General features: G+C 42.4%; 1 protein-coding gene across 3 annotated transcripts in view; it reads left to right on the top strand.

The window, feature by feature from the left end:
- Positions 1-20,671, top strand: part of pcsk5b (proprotein convertase subtilisin/kexin type 5b) — an 80,762-nt gene that overhangs the window by 58,212 nt on the left and 1,879 nt on the right. Inside the window, exons 21-36 of one of the 3 annotated variants that reach the window (XM_052067800.1) lie at positions 8,461-8,563; positions 9,028-9,164; positions 10,147-10,347; positions 10,606-10,668; positions 11,627-11,687; positions 11,781-11,926; positions 12,054-12,260; positions 13,091-13,174; positions 13,497-13,683; positions 14,502-14,716; positions 15,854-16,096; positions 16,978-17,214; positions 17,291-17,471; positions 18,676-18,893; positions 20,151-20,254; positions 20,328-20,538. In XM_052067800.1, coding sequence (XP_051923760.1) covers positions 8,461-8,563; positions 9,028-9,164; positions 10,147-10,347; positions 10,606-10,668; positions 11,627-11,687; positions 11,781-11,926; positions 12,054-12,260; positions 13,091-13,174; positions 13,497-13,683; positions 14,502-14,716; positions 15,854-16,096; positions 16,978-17,214; positions 17,291-17,471; positions 18,676-18,893; positions 20,151-20,254; positions 20,328-20,538 — 2,598 coding nt within the window. Of the gene's footprint in view, positions 1-1,850; positions 3,886-8,460; positions 8,564-9,027; positions 9,165-10,146; positions 10,348-10,605; positions 10,669-11,626; positions 11,688-11,780; positions 11,927-12,053; positions 12,261-13,090; positions 13,175-13,496; positions 13,684-14,501; positions 14,717-15,853; positions 16,097-16,977; positions 17,215-17,290; positions 17,472-18,675; positions 18,894-20,150; positions 20,255-20,327; positions 20,539-20,671 lie in introns of those variants that run through there. The other 2 variants (XM_052067801.1, XM_052067802.1) reach the window with 2 other exon arrangements.

A 20,671-nucleotide genomic window follows, 5' to 3' on the forward strand; every position in this document is an offset into this window, starting at 1 on the left:
AAGTCACTCTTCGACATATAAATAATTTTTATCAATTGACGTTACTTTTTAACTAAGACATTTCAAACATCTTCATTAATTTGTATGCAGATTTATTTATTCAAATGTATTAATATTTTAACAGTTCCAGAGTTTTAAATTTGGTTTGTAAGTGCAGTAGTGATAATGTTAGAATGAGCCTTTTAACTTCGTCACAAACCAAGTGATACAAATAGTGACTGTAATAGAAAACATTTAAAACAGTCAAATGTGCAATTCTTGCCATCGCAGTTGCTTTTTCAGTTTGATTGAAATATATGTAGATTTCAGAATTTTATCTTCTCTCTGGCCATCAAAGCGTTGTAGTTCCGAGGGTCCTGACTAACCAAATACAGCTGCGTTACTTGAAGTGTGAACAGCCATTTATTTTTATTTTTTTGGGTGTGTGTACTCACGTCTTGAATGTCTATCTCCGACATTGCTTGTGTGCCTACAAATATCACTAACATCGCATCCATCACTGACACGTGTTGTGTTGTTATTACTTATATTAAGACAACCACTTCCTGGTACTCATTGATAGTGTCTCGACAAGGGGGACTTATACTGCATCCCTGAAATATGCTTTAACTATTTACTTCTGCTTCTAACTTCTGCCTCACACTTCCACCAAGTAGTTCCATTTTTTTCTGTTAGTTGTCAAAAGGCACTTTTGGGTTACCAAAGCAGCTGAAACACAATGCTAGGTTAATGTTACTAAACCAAGGCAAAGTCTGTTGTACTGTACCGCTTGGTGGAAGCATGGCTTCACTTTCTCTGTGTGTGGTGTTTCTTTTAGATAATATATGTCGTCCCCCCCACCGCCCCTCCCTGTGTTTCTTTTTCTTGATGTTTTCTTAAAAATCAATCTTAGGCTGGATTTACACTACATTGTCAGAAAAAGGTGCTAAACTTTACCTTTATGGGTTGTATGGATGATCACTGGGCCAGTACCTTCAAGGTTACACCGATTGCACACTTTAAACAGGGTACTGATTGGGACTCTTCCGATGTGTACCTTTTGTAGGCATGTATGTACCTTATGGTACATATTACATGTACCTTTGACATATTTTGTTGTCCTTTACGGACCAATCTGTACCCAAGGGTACATATTTGCCTACAAATTGTACTGTCTAGAGTCTAGACCAAGGATGGGCAACATTATAAAATTGTTTTCCCGCTCACCAGAGGAGATTTAAGTCATTCATGTCAATTAGTACCACTTGCTCCTGTTTACGTACAGAAAAAAATCTAGCGATTGACGATCCTGCCAATCTACAAAAGAAGGTGAAGGTTGCACCAGCCATGTCTACCTGTAACTTGTATTTGGATTTAATCCGGAACACAGTACTACACAGTAATAAACTTGTAATTACAGTCTCTCTTTGAATAAGAAATACTTACAGCCCAGAAATATGAAAGAATCAAATGAAAAACAGAGTATGATGCGTGATTGAACATGACCGTTTATAGTTGGGAATGCGGAAGCATCTGATGTGAGACCTACTGTACAGTAGTGTCACTCCAGCCTCAGATCTTGTGTGACATTTTACCTTAAGATCTTAGTACTTGATGCCAAAAGTTGTCAATTTTCTAATTGTGTGACTTTTGTTGTTTGTTTTTTTCCCTCTCCTCTCAAATATTTTTCCCTCTTGCTCCTCCTGGCATTGATTCAATCACTCTACTGGACCTCAACTTCCCATCTCCTGACCAATCACACCTCGTGTGTGTGTGTGCGTGCGTGCGTGTGTGTGTGTGGGTGTATGTGTGTGTGTGTGTGTCTTCCATCTATTGTTTCTTCTTCTCTCTCCTTCCTGGTCTGTGGAAAGCAAATGAAGAATCTTGGGCGGAAGGCAGTTTCTGCGTGCTGGTTAAAAAGAACAATCTCTGCCAGAGGAAAGTTCTGCAGCAGCTGTGCTGCAGAACATGTTCGCAAAAGGGCTGATGGGCCCACCACACAACACCCCCTCGCTCATGCCCCCCACTCATTCACAGTCACATAATTTATAAAGGAATCTGTGCCTCTTAAAGGGACTGCATGGGAGGAGGTGCAAAGACGGGACTACAACACACCTACCTTTTTGTTTTGGGTTGGGTTTTTTTTTGCTCTGTACTCGAATGTTCGGGGTGTACAATGACTGGGAATTTCCTCAACAACAACAAAAAAGTGCAAACAAAACAAAAAAGTGTCAGTTTTTTTGTGACCAAAGCATCAATGCCAAAATAATTGAACATTTTTTGTCTGAGTTTTTTTTTTTGCCAGTATAGCGTGCATCGCTAAAAACCTGTGAATCTCTGAATGCGCCTGTGTGCATCTTTCTCTCTTTTTTCCCAGTGTTAATAATAATGAGCAGATGGAACTAGGAGAGCATTTGTACATACAGTGGCATACGTCAAAGAAAATAAATGATAAAAGTGACATAATGTGAAAATCTTGGCCGTCTGGGCCTGTGAGGGAGCATATATAGGCAACCTACACGCACACGAAATGGCGATGTGCCAACAAAATCAACTTCACCGCGAGTGTATGTTTTCACTAGGGCTAGGCATATGACAATATTAAATGTAAGAGAAAAAAAATCAAGTAAAATGTGATGGAAATTTCTGATTGTTCTAAGCTCCTGTTTCCATGCCAGCGTGTGGAAGTAGCTCATGGCTGCCGACACATCATTTTGTTTTGTAATAAGCAGACATCCATTCGAAATTCAATTCAATGCAAGGGGATTTCAGTACGCTGATTGCGGCATTTTTTTCACTTCACTGGCGAGGAAAAAATACCGAAAAGAAAAAAAAGTGACGGCTTGTCAATTGAAAATCTCATAAATTGGCGCGCTTGTAAATCAAGGTACCACTTTAGTCGCATGGTTGTCTTGTCAGTCAGGAATGTGCTCAAATATATGTTACTCAACAATATTTAAATTCCCGATATTATAAATTCCTTTTTTCTTACAGCCCATCCCATAAATCCCCAATTGTTTCAATGGAAAGTTTAATACTTGTAAAAATTCTCAGAATTTTGGCAACCCTGCAACAATCAGTCCCCCGTGGATTAACCTCATCCCTAACTTGATCTAAGGTGTTAAGGTTGATTAAGGTGTTATGTTCCTGATATCATGTCTAGCGGCACTCGGTCATTAAATCACTTCCTCTCCCGGTCATCTTTTGGAGATCCTGATTGATTACTTTTCCTGCTCAGCCAAGGATGTGGAAATTGTTCGAATAAGTCCCGAAATATTTAACCCCTCAATGTTTTCGACAAATGTTTCCCTCTGCTTCCGAGTAGCTGTCGATTCTTCCACTATCGTCCCTTCCACTGACCTAAATGCATATGAGAACACAGTAATGCATACGAAAATATAATGAGCACAAAATTTTGCTATTGGTGGTCACAACGTGGCATCTCCTTGTTTCACGATGGCCGGCGGATGTTCCTGACTGTGCTGACTCTGGTGCTGGCGTCTAACAAAGAACGGTATAAAATTTAAAGTGTGTGTGTGTGTGTGTGTGTGTGTGTGTGTGTGTGCGCGTGTGCGTGTGTGTTTACAGTATTAGATCGTTGTCCTGGTTCTTGTTGATTTGTAATAAAGACTGATGAATCCCCTTTGGTTTTGCTTCACATAAAGTTGTCATTGTTTAAGATGACACACAAAACATGCACACACACACCCCTGGTATAAAAGCTGTTTGTTTTGTGTACCTGTGACATCTACAATGTATTGCTATTCAGAGCACTAGAATTTTTTTTTTTTTTACTTTTAAATGTTCTTATTAAAATGTTTACTCGATTTGTGTTTTTGTTCATTATGTTGATTTAGTTTCATGTGACAAGCTATGCTGATAAATTGACACTGGTGTTTTCTCGAATATGCTTTATTCTCTTTTTGGTGTGCTTTAAAAAAGCTAGAGAGGAAGACAAATGCCTGGATACTCATACAAACAGCCACTTATGCCTACTTTTGGTTTGCTGGCAGTTAATCATGGACAAGTCATCAAAAAGTATTACAGTCTGTCTGTCCTCAACAGAGATCTGATAGTACTTTGCTCCCTCGCTTAGTTGGGAAAATAATTGTTGACTGCTGATTATGCAAGTTATGGCACCCTCATAGAATGGAGGTTTGTAATTTTCAGTGTTGTTACCATTCAGCTAGGAGATCATCGCTTTAATTTTTTTTAAAAAGTGGCAATACCATATGTCAAACTTAAGATCTGGCTTACCTATCATTTTATGTGGCCCCCAAATCAAACATGTAACTTCTATGATGCTTGCTAAAATCTCAACCAAAATGTAAAATTCTCATGTAATCAATAAGAGATATTGGAAGCATTTTCTTGTTATCAATTCCAGTAACTTAAACGCTAATTGAATTAACTGTTGTTCTTGACTATGTTTTTAAATATGGTTTCAGTCATAACGGCCCTCCAAGGAAAATGGTAACCAAAATGTGGCCCACGACAAAAATGAACTTTACACCCCTGTTCAATACATTTTATTTTTTGTAACATCTGCAATGTCTTTAAAAAAGTGAGTTTGAATGAGTTATTGTTTTTAAAAGATAACTAAATGTATTTTAGACGTGTGTTGGAGTGGGGTAAAACTGCATACATTGTTTTTTTCAATATGGCTTCTCTCTTGCCCTTTTGTGGATTTTCTGTTTTTTTGGGTGGTTCGGTATATATTACACCCTAGTGTTTATATTCAATGACAAAGGTTGTGACTTAAAAAAAAAATTGACGCCTCTTATCGCAGTTTTCCAATTTGGCATAGTTGTTGAATTGGAATTTTGTGCTTTTTTCCACAATGTCAGCATCATCCATCTGGCGAAAAGAGGTGGTCAGATTTGTTAGCAATTGCTAAAACTTTAGCACAAGTCTGTCTTTGAGTGACCCCTACAAATGGCCATCACAAAATATCTTCCTCTGTCTCTTCTAGTACTGGTTTTTGAGACTTTTTGTGGCTCTGATTATGATGGAACCAGATACCAAATTTAATATGGCTGAGTGAAACTCTCTTCGGGCACTGAATTTCCAATAAGTGACAAGATTTATTAGTTTGTGTTTGATCAAACGTTGCCACCATGCTCAGCCCAGACACCAATAAAGCAAACAAGCTTCACAATTTGCCGTCACCCATCTGTCTAGTTCAGGGCTGGGGCTACATGAGAAACTGAAATGGTTGCCAAGGGCCGAACCAGCATGCTGGACTCAACTCTTGTTTATTTAAAATTATATATGATTTTAATGTCTTGGGGAAAAAGCGTATTGTCTTGTTTCAATAAATGTCCATGTTTGCAGATATGTATCATGATAATTAAGAAAAATAATAGGTGATCATTCAAATTACATCTTTACAGTTTAAAAATTGTTACTTTAATTCTGCACACCAGCCGTCGAATCATATTAAATGTTATTAGTCAGGACTCATACATATATAGACAAATGGGAATTACAATGTTATTTCCAGTGGTGTCAATTGTCAACTTTATTGTCATACTGTATATGTTCTATGTGCAACATACAGCACAGATACAATTTCTTTCCTCTCAACCACAGTACAATCACAGGAGAGAGAGGAGCCGCTGCGGGTACCCGTGCCGCCATCAACAGAACAGTTCACATAAAATGACAAAATAATACAACACAACACAGATGGTCATGCAATCTTAACCACTTTTTCTGCATACACTTTGTTGTTTGAAGCAGTTATAGATGAAAGAGGAGAGAATCAAAATGTCCTTTCACCAGTGGATCAGAGACGTCATGCTGAAAATCTGCACGTGTCTGCTACGAGCTAAGTTTGAAAGCAAACAAGAAGCTGTAGCACACATTGATGAAAAAAAAGATTGGCTCACATCTCCTGTCCCATGTAACTCCGCTTCAATTCCAAGCGGCGACACCCAGTTCGACATACACATCTATCTGCGCTCTGCGCTGACGCGCCATTCCTCTCGTCAGCTCCACAAGCCATCCATCAGACTGTCCAACAGCACCGACTTTTCCGTTGAACAAAACGAGGCTGTGAAAAATGCTGTCCATTACAGGCGGAAAAAACACAAGCGTCTCTCCAGCACGGACAGTCAAATGGCGCCGACATTCCTCCCAATCAAAATCAGTGCTGGTATGCACGTGCTGCCGAGAAGGCGCAACCACCAAGCACAGATTCTTCTCTTTTGATGAATGTCGTGGCCAAAAAACGATGAAAACAATCCACATCAGGTTCACACGACGTAACAACTAACACCATGTGACAAAACAATACACAAAAATAACCAAAAAAAGCAAGGCTCTTGAAGAGCATTTGCCAACGGCTGCCTACTCGGGCGCCATCTTGGAATCAAAATATGAACCAATGATGACTTAGATTACACAAAATATGTGCAGTAAATGAAACTAGCTATGCAAACAATATTATCAGGCCAAATCTTCTCTCTAACCTTTTTTTGCGCAGGAAAGAAAAACGTTTAAAAATAATTGCTGGAGGTGTCAAATATCACTACATATAGTGAAAATGTTGCTCTGTTGTAACTCTTGCCTGCTAACTCGCGTCCACATGTGTGCACAGAGAATAAAAGCACAACTTTCAAAATAAAAGCACAATGTATTTTACATTTTACTTTGACTCCATGATGACTGTGAGGGCCGGTCAAAGACTGAGGGCAGGCTGGAAGGTTGCATCAAATCCATTGGCTGACATCCTTTGTCTTTTTGGATACGAGTCTTTTTGGATATGATACACATCCTGACCAAATTACTGTTTGCTTTCGGGGCTGAATTTTCTAAAATGATGAGCACATGCTGACAATACTTTGCTTAAGTGTTTTGGAGGAGTCATCAAACTTTGCCACCCCTCCACCCACCCACAACGCTTCGAGAAAACCTAAAACTTTTAGCAATGTGACATCGCCCATCCGTTTCGTATGCATGGTTCCAATTAGATAGAATTGTTAAAGGAAAATGCTTGAAAATGCTCCAAATTACCGGTACACTAAACTGGCTGCTTCATTTCAAAATGGCAGACTATATATTTTTTGTTTTTGTTATTTTAAACTACGGGCTCTTGAGACCTTTCTGTGGGTCTGCCCTTGGTAGACATTTTTCATTGCTAAGACTGCATTATTTCGAGATTATTTTTTTAAACTGGGTTTGGTGGGTTTGACTTAATAAATCCTGAGTGTCAAAAAGGACAGTGAAAGTTTCTCTTCCCCAAACTTGTTTCCTCCGCCGTCTGTCTGGCTGTAGGTCAAAATGTCCATATGTGTATCCACGCACAAACACACTTCTCCATCCATGAGCCGTGTCTGTCACCTTGGTACAATAAATACACACATGAGCCAAATGTGTTGCTTGTACAAGTGTGCAGAACATGTATAGGCCTACTGTCTGGGCCTGACATTCGAGTTTGGTCCATGTTGTATCTTTTTTTTTTTTTTTTTAATGCTGTTATTTCCAGCTGAGCAGAGCACTATGACATGACACCAGAGTACTTCTTCGTGCCTTTTCTTTTTCTGCTTCTAAGTCATGTTTGTCATTACGCGGGTGGCACCCAGTGTTGAGACTGAGACGCCACAGTTGAAATAAACGCTGGCTTTGGAAAGAGACGGCACACTTGTGCTGCCAAAACGCTGGTTAAATGGTAGGTATTCCTAAGCATTACTTGAAGTACTGTTGTATTCATTTTAATTCTTTGCAGTTCATTGTATTCTCTGAAAAGAAGTACTGAAAAGTACTTGTCCTGGTATCTGTCTGAAAAAGTGGTATTGAACGTCCTTAATAATATGTTGTATGCGCCCCCACTAGTCTAAACACATTATTCTGATTACAATTGCGTTTATCAATTTTAATCCAGACAAATCCACTCATTTTATTTTTATCCATCTGGGAGGGCTGCCATTTTGCTGTCAACTGAAAATGACATTACGGTTGCTCAGGGCTCAGGTAGCAACTGTCGCAGCTCACCTGCTTTCTGGGTTTTGCCCCGCCTAGGCACTGTCATTTCATTTTCCTTTGACACCAAGTGACCAAACGGCTGCCCCCCTGAGATAGAACAAAAGCAGGTGCATTTTGCTGCCCAGAATACTTTCTTTTATGAAATTGTCTCATGAGTCAGCGTTGAGGCAAATCTGTGCACCAGATTGCCCAGGCAGGCGCAACATGGCCTCAAACATGCGAGACTAAACTTGCGTTGGAATGACAATAAAGTTACGCACGTTTTTATGCCGGGCACCTGTCTACCAAAAGGCAGATGGTGTTGGTAGATTCCTTCCAGCGGCATGATTTACTGTCCCTTTGATCCTGAGTTTTTCTTTTTTTTTTTTCTGAGGAATGTCAACATCACTGCATCAAAGGGCATGACTTCTATTGAAAATGAGGCCCAAACTTGTGTGAGTAAGGACATGGATTGATTCGAAGGCTTATTTATGTGCTGTGGTGTCCACATTGCAGGTCAGTACATGGGCGGACATGGCAAATGTCGTTTATGTGATGCCACCTGCCTGGAGTGCACGGGGCCTGAGAGAGAGGACTGCACCAGCTGCCCCTCAACGCGGTGAGAAACCACCGTCCACCCCCACTGTGACATCACGTATAGTTTGTGGAAATTAGCACAGGGCTTTATTGAAGACAAACGACGGGTAGTTGTCACTGTTTCCCTGCTCCATGGCATTTCAATATTTTTGCGCTGGACCACTATATTAAGTAAAAAAAAAAAAGACTGTGTTCTTTCTTACTCTAAAGTCCTCACATGTGGGAAAAGAGCTTCACAGTTGCAACATGTTTTTCACAGACAAGTTCGACTAATGGACATGATCGATGAATTCCATGCAAAGATACTATAAATGGATGCATGGAGAGATCAATAGCAAGAATGGATATAGGTCTGTGGACATTCGTTAGTCTCTATATGAAGAATCATTATGAGGATGAAATAATCAGTCTTTTCTGTCTTTGCGTAAACAAGTTGTAGACCAATGTAGTCATGACTGACTTTCATTGGCATTGTTCCCTGTGCAGGCTTTTCGACGAGGGCGCTTGTGTGATCCGCTGCCAGCGAGGGCGCTACGCCATGGGCAGAGAGTGTCACCGCTGCCACCACACCTGCCACGAATGCACCGACGAAGGCCCTGACAACTGCACCAGCTGCGACACAGGTACAAGCCCTCGGCTGGTCTGGGATCAGCCTGCGGCAGTCCACTCGCACGGTCATTTCGATATCATCAAATTTGTATGAAGTAAGTGTCAACTGACCTCGGGCCAGTGTTGTACTATAAACTCCTCGGGACATAAGAATGAGGGGGCTATCGAGGATATACAGTGGCAGCCCTAGCTTGATTGACATCCTGCGCAAGACCCCCCCCCCCCCCTTGACCCAAAAATCAATAATGATATCATACTTCTTGATAATCACACACATTTTTTAAAAAAATCTTTGATGAGCCCTTAACCCTTTCAGGGACAGCGGTTACTACAGTGGACAGCCGAGCATGTTATCACTTTACAGGTTATCATTATTGGAGCATGAAAGGGTTCAAATGACTTGTGTGAAAGGATTTCAGTTGTGCATGTGGCAGCTTTTTAGAAGCAGAGACGACGGGTAATCCTCAATGACGTCCCTGATGACCTTCATCCATTCATTCCGTTTGCAATGAACGTTATTTGCCTGGGATCAGTGCTACCCACTAAACTTGTGTCTTTCACCTTTTTGGTCTAATCCGTCGCTAAAACCGTCGTATCCCCCCCCCCCCCCTTCCCCATCTTTAGCACAAACAAAAACGAGTGCAGAGGCGTTTAATCTGCGCCACTATTTTTAGGCGCACGCTCAAATTTTACGTTTGTACGATGTGTGGGGGGATGGACTTCGTTTCATGTGTTTCCCTCAACCCGCGACACATCATTGGTGTGTGCAGGTAGAGGAGGCTAATGCCTGGTTATCACTATGGCGCACTGTTAACGCTGTAACTATTTACCCCGCACGCACACAAACGCACGCCCACACAGAATTCAATTATCTGTTCCTTAGCTTTGGATGTTGCAGTTTAATCCTCCACTCTTTGCTTTTCCCCAGTGACCCATCATCTCCGTTTGTGCAGTATATATATTATAAACGGCTTTTCTTCCTTGTCTCCCCCCCAGATATGTTTGATGTGTCCCGCTACCTGTTTGGGAGCGAGTGTCGAGACGTGTGCCCTGAAGCCTTCTTCCACTCTGAGCGCAAACGCTGTGAGCCGTGCGCATCCGACTGTGTTGTGTGCACGTCCGCCAGCAGATGCCTCAGCTGCGGCCCAGGACACAAACTCAGAGAGGGACGATGTTTTCCATTGGAGTGCAGCCCAGGTGAATGATCAAAAATCAATCTGCAATAAACCACATCATGTCATCTATCGTATTTGAAGCCCCTGATGAGTGCTTTCAACCTTTGTAATTACATTTTCAACATCATGTATCACCATTGAGGTCTTTTTAGATCTGCTATTATTTCATGTCTATTACATGTAGAATTTAGTTATGATTTCTGCTTGTAGAAATCTCATTGATACATTTCCTTTGTGGCATATCACCACTGTCAAGTGTTTCTTAACCTGTGCTCTTCAGGTGAGCTTGAAGACCCTGAAGCCTGTCTCCCCTGCGACGACGGCTGCAAAAAGTGTGAGCACAGTGAGTCCAAAGTATTTTCACACACACACACACACACACACACACACACACACACACACACACACACACACACACACACACACACACACACACACACACACACACACAGTCAAGAATGAATGCAAAAACATGTCGCTACATGCGCAAAACAAATTCACACAGGTGGAAGAAAAAGAAAAGGGGCCCTCAGGTGGTATCTAGAGACACGTGTGCGTGTGTGTGTGTGTGTGTGTGTGGGAGGATCAAACGATCTGTCATAGATGGTTAATGGCCCTCGGGCTGCAGGTTGCCAATCTCAGCTATAAAGATACACCATATGATGAATTTAGATTTGTCCAAAATTGTCTCTTCACATTTTGCTTTGATCAGGTCAACTGCCGTGTTATGTTGTGTTAGAGTAGCCCCTGCTGGTGACAAACAACACTACAAGTTATGAGTGGTTGTTTTTGGGTTGTTTAATTCATAATTATATTAATCTGTAATAATCAATAAATCATTTGTACAAATAAGCATATAGCGCTTTGGCAACACGCCAGAATCTAGCAAATAATGGACTATTTGCTAAACTGGCTGTGACAAATTAGCAGCATGCACATGTTGGCATGTACTGGTAGTTAAATTTGGTTATATTTATTAAATACGATATAGATTTTTTTTTTCATTTGCCAGGTGTAAGACCAAAATCATTTTTTTCAAAACAAATGCGCAGCCCCTAAAACACAAACAAAGCTTAAAAATGTGCACATTTATCCAAGTTGATTATTTCTACTTACCCTCTCAAAACGTTTTTTTTTTCCATTGAGTTGTACAGGAGGTTATAAGTCGCATTGCTTGTGGAAAAAGGTTTGAAATGATTTCTCTTGGTCCCATTTTTTTATGACACAGAAACCTAAACAGGGTTGTGGAGACTTTTAATAGCCACTCTATGCGAACATGCTAACCTCAGTATTCCTCACAGAGGACTCCGCACACCCGGACCAGGGAACAATCTGCCTCGAGTGTGAAGATGATTTCTACCGGTGAGTTAACAGTGGACATGCTTTTTGCGCACTTTATTGTGTTGCGGGTTAATGCGTTTTGTGTGTATGTGTGTGTGTGTGTGTGTGTGGCAGACTGGTTTCTGATTGCTACAAGTCTTGCCCAGATGGCACCATTGGTGTTCCCGAGAGCATGACATGCACACCGTGTGAAGACCGGCGCTGTGCCATCTGTGATGAATCACAGTGCTACTGGTGTCAGCGGGGATTCTACCTTTTTGGTACGCCTCCCCACCATTTTTGGAGGCCACATTGAAAGAGCAATGAGACAAACGTGTGTGTGTGTGTGTGTGTGTGTGTGTGTGTGTGTGTGTGTGCGTGCGTGTGTGTGTGTGTGTGTGTGTATAGATGGTAGGTGTGTGGAGAGATGCCAGGAGGGCTTCTTTGTGGATGTGGAGAGTCAGGAGTGTGAGGCCTGTCACAGAGCGTGCAAGACGTGCGGCGGTCCGAGGTTTGACGACTGCGATTCATGCCGGGACAACTTGGTATTGAAAGACGGCGAGTGCGTGAAGGGAACTCAGTTGGGTGCCTGTCCTATTGGACGCTTCAGGAACGGTAGGACAACCAGACGCTCTTATCTTATTGTTATAGCGGTGCCTTGATTTCCGAGTGCGCCAGCAAGTTTTTTTGTTTTGTGTTGTGAACAAAAAAATGGTAACATTAGGGCTTCAGTACAATGAGCAACGCAGCGGAGTTGCACTGAAATACTGGCGCAGTCAAGTCTTGGCTACTGCTTTTGTGGCCATTCAAAATATGAATTGTGGCGATGTTGCAAATTGTAGCCAATGAAAATGCACGGAAGCTTTCACATAAGCAAAAGATCCATTTCCGGGTCCGAAGAAAGGAAGACACAGCCAACCCCCACCAAACTATAGGAATAGAGTATATACCTGTAAAATACACACACAGTACTATATATTGAGTTTTACAACAATACCTCAACGTTTGTACAGCATTTCATATGTACCTGTTTGATGAAATAGTGAAGCTTGTGGTAAAATGTTTGCAATCAGCATTCATCTCATATCTGTTCCATTCTAATGAATGGAACAGATATCCCAAATTGTTGTCTTTTTTCTCACCCACGTCCTTTTTCTGGAGCAACCTGTGTCTTCCTGGAATGACACCCTATTGATACGTGGATTGAAAAAAAGTTGTACAGTACAACATACGATATGAGAAGCCTCTGAACATGATACAGAAGCTGCTGTGGGCCACAACTCATGCCCAGACGCTCACAGGCACACTAATGGGCCAATCCCATTTCAGCTTCAAATTCTCAGCAGCCAGATGTGTGAACGGAGTAGGCTGTATTTGGCCCACCTCTCGTGTACAACTAGTGACCGTGTGGTGCGGTGTGTGTGTGTGTACGCTGCATGTTTCAGCACATGGAGAGTGTGAGGTCTGTCATCCTTCTTGTGAAACCTGCTTTGGTGCACGCAGAGACGACTGCATCAACTGTCACAAAGGTCTGTCTAAATCTTGCGTACATGTTCTGTAATGTGAATTTTTGTGTGCACATTTTTAATTACATGATTCAGCATTACCTCTTGTTTCTCACACGTGCGCACGCACACACACTACTGATATGCTCTTGCATGTACTCATGAAATTCTCTCAAACCACTGCTTCAACACACACTTCTGAAATGTATTTCTCTTGCATACACAACAGTAATTTTTTCATACATACTACTGTATACGCATCTCGATAAGAAAGCCCTTGTGCAGGGTTAGCATGAACACGAATGTGTCCATCTTAACTATTCAAATAATGTATTTATTTTTGGAGGAGCCTTCCTGACGTCCGATCAGGCGTGCGTGACTAACTGCCCCGCGTCCACTTTTGTCAACGTCACGTCTGGACGTTGCGACGACTGCGTCGAGGGCTGCATCGCATGTCACGGCGCCGACGCGTGCCTGCGGTGTCACGCTGAACTCTCTCTGCAACAAGCGGCCTGTGTGCTACAATGTGACAGGTCAGCTCTCTTGCGGTTACGTTCTGTTTGTCTTTTCAAGTTCATTGCGTTGCGAGCCAAATTGGAGGTACGAGTGAGCTATGAGTTAAGTTAAGAGGGCGCTTGAGATACAATGCCGCTCGCCTGAAGTGAAAAAAAAGTATTTTAAAAATGTTTTTACGTATTTGTTTTATTTTAGATTTGTATATTTATTGTACATTTTATTTTTAGTATACATGTTTTTTTCCCCTTAGAAACAATGCACTCAACAGTATTGTACTCTATCACAACATAGTGATAACGTTTGGTCTTCACCGGGAAAATGTGAGCACAAAAGGGGCTATTGTCTATCCTTATCTACTTCTCTGGCGTATTTTGGCAGTTGGAAAACTATATTTATGGCGCATTACCATCCCTACCTGATACTGTCTTGCCACAGCAAGGAAACCAACGTGATTTGGTAGTGGCTCGATGTTGTCAAGTGCGCTACTGTCACCTAGTGGTGGAGTTGTGATGCACACTCATATGTCACACTGCTCATACAAGGCAAAAAAAAAAATTGACCAGGTGGCTCGTATCTTGAAAAAACTTGTCAGTCACTCAAGGCAACACTGCTTTTAGAGCTAATAAAAAAATCTCTACATTTTCCTTAATTACCTATAATTTTTTTTCTTTATTAAAAGCCACAATAAAATGGTGGTGGTTTTCTGGGTGCTAGAAAGGATTAATGGCATCGCAGTTCATTTTCTTCATTGATTTGAAAGAAAAATAAACGCAGTAATGAGCTTGGCCACGGAAGAAATACGTGTAGTTTCCCTCTTGCCCGTTTTCATTTGCAGAGGTTTCCCCGAGGGTGGCACGTGCCGCCCGTGCGTTCCCGAGTGCACGTCCTGTCACGCCAACGCTTCCTTTTGTCTGAGCTGCGAGTCCGACCACTTCCTGTTGGAGCACAGGTGCGTGCGTGGCTGTCCTCCAAGCTACTACAGTAAAGACGCGCAGTGTCTCCGCTGTCCTCCCGACTGTATCCGCTGCAACCAAGACGGACTCTGTAACAGTGAGTACACGTGTAGATCAAATCAAAAGTGGGTGTGGTTGGGTTGGGGTGAGTGAGGACTGACAATGTTTATGGAATGAAGCGAAAGTGAATGTTTGTCCCTCTTTGCTGTCTATGCCCTTTTGCACTGTAATCCACCTATCGCGCAAAGTCCGCTGGGCTTAGCTCCAGCACTCCACGACCCTGAACAAGATAAGCGGTGTAGGGAATAGGTCAATTGATAACATGTACTAAAGAAGGGAGTTTAATTCGCATAATCATTTAATATAGTGCGGCCCAGTGGTTAGCGCGTCAACCTCCCAGTACAGAGGTCGTGGGTTCGATCCTGGCTGCGGCTTTCCTGTGTGGAGTTTGCATGTTCTCCCCGGGCCTGCGTGTGTTTTGTCCGGTACATTCCAAAAACATGCATGGCAGTCTGATTGAACACTCTAAAATTGTCCCTACGTGTGAGTGTGAGCGTGAGCGCAGATGGTTGTTTGTCTGTGTGTACCCTGCAATTGGCTGGCAACCGGTTCAGGGTGTCCCCCGCCTACTGCCCGAAGACAGCTGGGATAGGCTCCAGCACCCCCCGCGACCCTTTTGAGGATGAAGCGGATGGGAACATGAATGGATGGATGGATTAAATATAGTGTGATATGAATGACTTTTGGTATGAAATAAAGAATAAAAACAAAAATTTAATAAATAAGAATCCACGATTTTTCACCGGGAGGTCTGCCAAATCTCTCTTTTTGAGTGGCGTTAAAATCTTTGGATTAAAGGAGAAGTTTGCAGTTTGAAAAACAACGCTTTTTGTCCTATATGTTCAAACTGGTTGTCTGACCTGAGAGTAGATTATTATTAAAAAGATCTTTTGAAAAAACATCCCTTTCTGGCTCAATCTTATGCTCTATATTAGCCTATCAGAGACAGAAGGCATGGCTGAAGAAGTACGTCAATCATTCGGCTGCGCTTAGGACACCCAGCAGCCTTTTCCATTGTACATTCCACAGGAAACCAACATCAAAACGTTCATGCGTTTCAACACGGCAACATGAGTCAATTGTTCGAGCAGTGTCACAGCCGGGTTTTTTGTTGTTGTTTTTCTTTTAAACCCTACACTTAAGTGTGTGTGTGTGTGTGTGTCCTCTTCACCAGAGTGTGCAGATTACTTCTTCCTCCACGCCGACAAGTGCGTGGACAACTGCCCCACTGGCTTTTTCCCCAGCGAACAGCAGCGCGAGTGCGTTCGATGCCACGCCGACTGCGCCTCGTGCGACGGGCCCGACCCCGACGACTGCAGCACGTGCCGCAACCCCAAAGCACGCCGCTACAACGGAGAGTGTCTCCCCCAATGTCCCAGCAACACTTACTACGAGAGCGCTGATGGCGAGTGCAGAGGTATAATTGAAATGTAATATGCATTCAAAATATAAGTAAAAAAAATCAAATGTAATTTTAAAAATAATGAAACATTCAAACTGTAAATAGTGTATAATGAAAAAAATATTTAAAAAATAAAATAAAGTGTATAAAATAAAATAAAAACATATAAAGTCAAAAGTGTGTAAAGACTGACTGTAAATGCAATAAAAATGTAATTTAAAAATGTGACTAAAGTGACACGAATAGACAAAAAAAATTATAAAAAGCACAATTTTTATGCACCGGCCAGGAAGTTCCAAAAATAATACTTTGCATTTGTTTTGATGCCATCATGTCAAAATATTGCTTGGTAATATGTTGATTGTAGCCCCTCAAATCTAAGAATATAGTCAAGGCTCACCCGTTTTCTGGGTTTGGTCAGATGACTTTCAACTCGAGCGCCAGTGGACTTGAATGTCATTTTCAGTCGACAGCAGGGGGCGGTGCTGGACAAAATGTCATCCCCATGAGATGAATGAAAACCTAACTTTGAACCGTGTCATTATTATTCCCTCAACACTATATTCATCGGAATACCACGTTTAGACTAGTGAGTGCACTTGGAACTAATTATCGCAAAGATTTTTTTTTCACTGGAGTTCCCCTTTAAGTCCATTTATATTTAGTTTGGGGGAATTGGTTTTCCAACATGTATTCAAATATAATTTGTATTTGTACATTTTTGGTGCAGCACATTCTACTATGAATTTTTTTTAACAACCGCCTTGTATTGGTGACGACCGACTGTATTTTACTATTGGTCGTGATGTCAGTACTTGGAGAGCTTTGAATTTTCTTTAAAAGTTTGCAAAGCACTGATAATGTCGATCTTGAGTCCATTTGTCATGTGCATCCAGACTGCGATCGCACCTGTCTGACGTGTTCGGGCAACGAGCCATCGGCGTGCCTCAGCTGCGGGTCCACGCGCCGCCTCGATGCCAGCGGCCACTGCGTGTGGTATAGCCAATGCTCTCCGCACACTTACAAGGACGGCGGGGGGCAGTGCCGGCCGTGTCACGCCTCCTGCCGAAGCTGCTCCGGAGGCCCCGGCCCGGACCGCTGCCTCGCCTGCGACCCGCCGCGCTTCCTGCTCAGTGAGTGCTACTCACGCACGCTCCTTTTGTACGAGACACTTGGCGTCGACTTTTTCCTTTTTGTTTATTTTGGCAGATTCCACGTGCGTGCAGCAGTGTCCTGCCGGTTACTATGGCGACGACAAGGAAGAGCGCACCTGTGAGCGCTGCCACGCGAGCTGCGCCTCATGCACCGGACGCCACAGCGTGCAGTGCTTCGCCTGTAGATCGGGTTTCTTCAGGCAGGGCAGCAGCTGTGTACAAACCTGCTTTGAGAGGTCAGTAGTACAATGTTCCCCCGCTATATCGCCTTTCAGTGTTACACCCCGTGTCGCATTTTTTAAGCAATGTTTTTTTTTTCTGTGTGGTAATTAACTTTTCTTATAAGCGGATCGGAAAACGGATGGACGGATGGATAATAGTGCATGTACATACGGTACATGGCGACGTATGTACATGCACTATATGTTATATCTACTAAATATGACAATACAGAATACACATAAAAAAAGAGAGCGCAATAGATTTTAATCGCTTTTTTACAGCATACAGCGAGCACCCACGTATTCGGGGTTCAGCAACCTGTTCTCTGATTTATTTTTATGGAACCTATCTTCCGTTTCTTTTTGCAATTAGACCAAAGCATTGAAAACTGCAACGTTGCTGCATCTTTATGCATCATTTGTGTTTTTCGTCTGCATTCGAGAATCCCTGTTGTATTGGCGCTTCTTGAATAAGCGGTCAAAGTGAGAGTAAAAGTGTGTCTTTGCTTCTATCCTGATGCAGCTACTCCTAGCCATGTAGTATCTTTTGCTGTTACGATTGTTTATAAAACCCAAAAAGGGAGTTTGTGCGTCAGTTTGTCTTAGTGTTTCTTTTACATTGGAATGTACTATGTTAGCCAATTCTATTAATTGTCCTCAAAAGTGGCTTGTTTGTGTTGAATGGTTTACCATCTCATACAGTTGCTTATATAACATGGTTTCATAATGTGTACGTGCTAGATGCACGCATGGTGTTGATGCCTTCCTGATTATTTCTTTGACCGCAATGTCACAGACACAATACATGAAACAATCCAAATGGAATACCAATCTCTTTAAGCTTGAGCACACATCACTGGAACATACCACTCTGAACATAAGAGACATCTTACAAGCCTCTATCCATCCCTTGTTTTTGAAACGGTCTGCCCATTTTAAGGACCTTTTGCTTTCTTGTAGCATCTCATGGTAACTACAATCCCTTTTATGGGGGAGGGGGCAATGAGCATTTGATTCATGGTAAAGACTCAGTCCCTTTCCTCTTCAAATTGTGTTATGGTCAGTGAAAATGATTTTTTTCCCCATCACTGTAGTATACAGGCCAAGACTGTGTGACTCGATTTTTGAGTAATTTGAGACTTGCCTGAAACTTGAATGTTATGGGTTGAGACTTATTATTGACCAGTTCCAACCTCTGCTGTCATTTCTCCTTTTCTAGTCATTTCGGCAACAGCAGTAGCATGGCGTGCGAGCGCTGTGACCCTGCCTGCAGTAGGTGTCGGGGGCCCGCCGACACCGACTGCCTGAGTTGTCGGAGCGGCTTCGTCTACGCGAGGCACCAGAGCCGCTGCATGAAGAATTGCCCGCCGGGATACTATCATCACAGCTGGACCCACACCTGCCTTAAGTGCCACCCCACGTGCAAGACGTGCACAGGTTTGTGATCCGCTCTCGTAAGGATGACTCGGGTAAATAGCGTCGCTTGGGAATGAATGTCCTCAAAAATGAAGCGTTACAGCGGTCACTGAATGGATCCAAATGATTAGTCACAAGAGATTATTTATTTTCTTTCCTGTACAAGAGCTGTCCTAATTTTAGCCCTTATAAACATAATGCTCTCTTTTCATTGACATTGCCAAAGAGCTCGTCAATTAACGGTACGATATCAATCTCCAAAATAAACCAAATAAAAGAAATTCTTAATTTTGAGGTATACATTCATGTGAAGTAACTATGATAAATTCATGAATTAAACCTCAGTTGGGCCTTCCTTTATTTGATCGAATGGAGGGCCACAAATGTTCTATCCCTTTGACGTGAAGAGATAAAACAACTCAAATGTACTGTGCCTTCCTTTGTTTTTAGGAAGGGATCATAAAGCATCAACCATTTTATTCTGTTATTTTATTGCGCGCTGGGTCATAAATCAATTAGCATTTAGGTATTTTTTGTGGACATGAGAAGTCACATTCCCGCCCCCAATCCCAGTGTTGACGGGTCATAAATCAGGATGAATTTTGACATGAGGAGACCATAAAATCCACCTGCACTTTTGTTTGTTTTTAACTCTTTCATTCCACAAGACGTACTTGTACATCTTTTTAAAATTAGGCCCTGCCTACCAAGGACGTACATATACGTCTACGTCTTTTTTTTTTTTGCCTCAGAGGGAGGAGCAGGGTCTGATGCAATCTGTGAATGAGAATAAGCCATTTGCATTGTAAATGTAAAAAGGCGACCAGTAGGTCGGAAGAGAGTCCAAATTTTATTTTGGTAGGCTCCATGTTTATATAGCATTAGAACCAAATATTCTGCGGGCCTTGCAAGATCAGTCAAAATCCGGTAAAACGCTGGGATTGAGGGGGTTGCTCCAGTGAAAATGGCTGCGATTGAATGAGTTAATGGTGGACCATAAATCAATCAACCGTTTTCTTTTTTTGTCGTATACGTTTGGTTCATATCTTAATATGTAAATCATGATATTCCCAGTTAACTTTACACGAGGAGCACATAAAATCTAGTTGGACATTCCTTAATGCTTTAATGAAGGGGCCATAAATCATTTATTTATTTTTGTGGATGGATCATAAATCAATGACCACAATGTTTGTATGTATGTGTGGAGCATAACATAAGTCTTCATTTTAGTGAAGTATATATGAGTGCAGCTAATTGATGACTGTGTATGTCCAGGCGCCGGCGCCATGTCCTGCCAGTCGTGTTACCATGGATACCGTCTGATTGGCTCCAGCATCTGTGATTCCCAGTGTATGATTGGCTTCTACTTAGCCGACCAGGTATTTATCTTTTTCATATATGCTGACCTGCGTCTACGTCAGAACACCAACTTTTTCTTCTTCTCGGTTCCAGGAGCAGTCATCGGAGGGCAACGCGCTCGACTGCCGGCGCTGCGACCCGTCCTGCCTGGGTTGTCGTGGCGGGGGTGCTTGGAACTGCACCGAGTGCCCTGCCTCGCAGATCCTGAGTGACGACGGGCGCTGCCTGAGCTGCTGCCACGAGCGGATGTTGCCCGCCAACCGGCCGGTGGGCTGGAAGTGCTGCGACTGCCACGCCTCGTTGGGTAAGACGAGCAGACACATTATTAGGAACACCACAGTGCAGCAGTTGGAGCAATCATTGATTAAAAAGGAAGGAAAAAAACTAATGCCGTATCTCCAAATTTTGTCCTTTTTTGTCTTTTCGTTTTACCTTAA

This window comes from Hippocampus zosterae, chromosome 6 (assembly GCF_025434085.1).
Source record: "Hippocampus zosterae strain Florida chromosome 6, ASM2543408v3, whole genome shotgun sequence".
Lineage (NCBI taxonomy): Eukaryota > Metazoa > Chordata > Actinopteri > Syngnathiformes > Syngnathidae > Hippocampus > Hippocampus zosterae.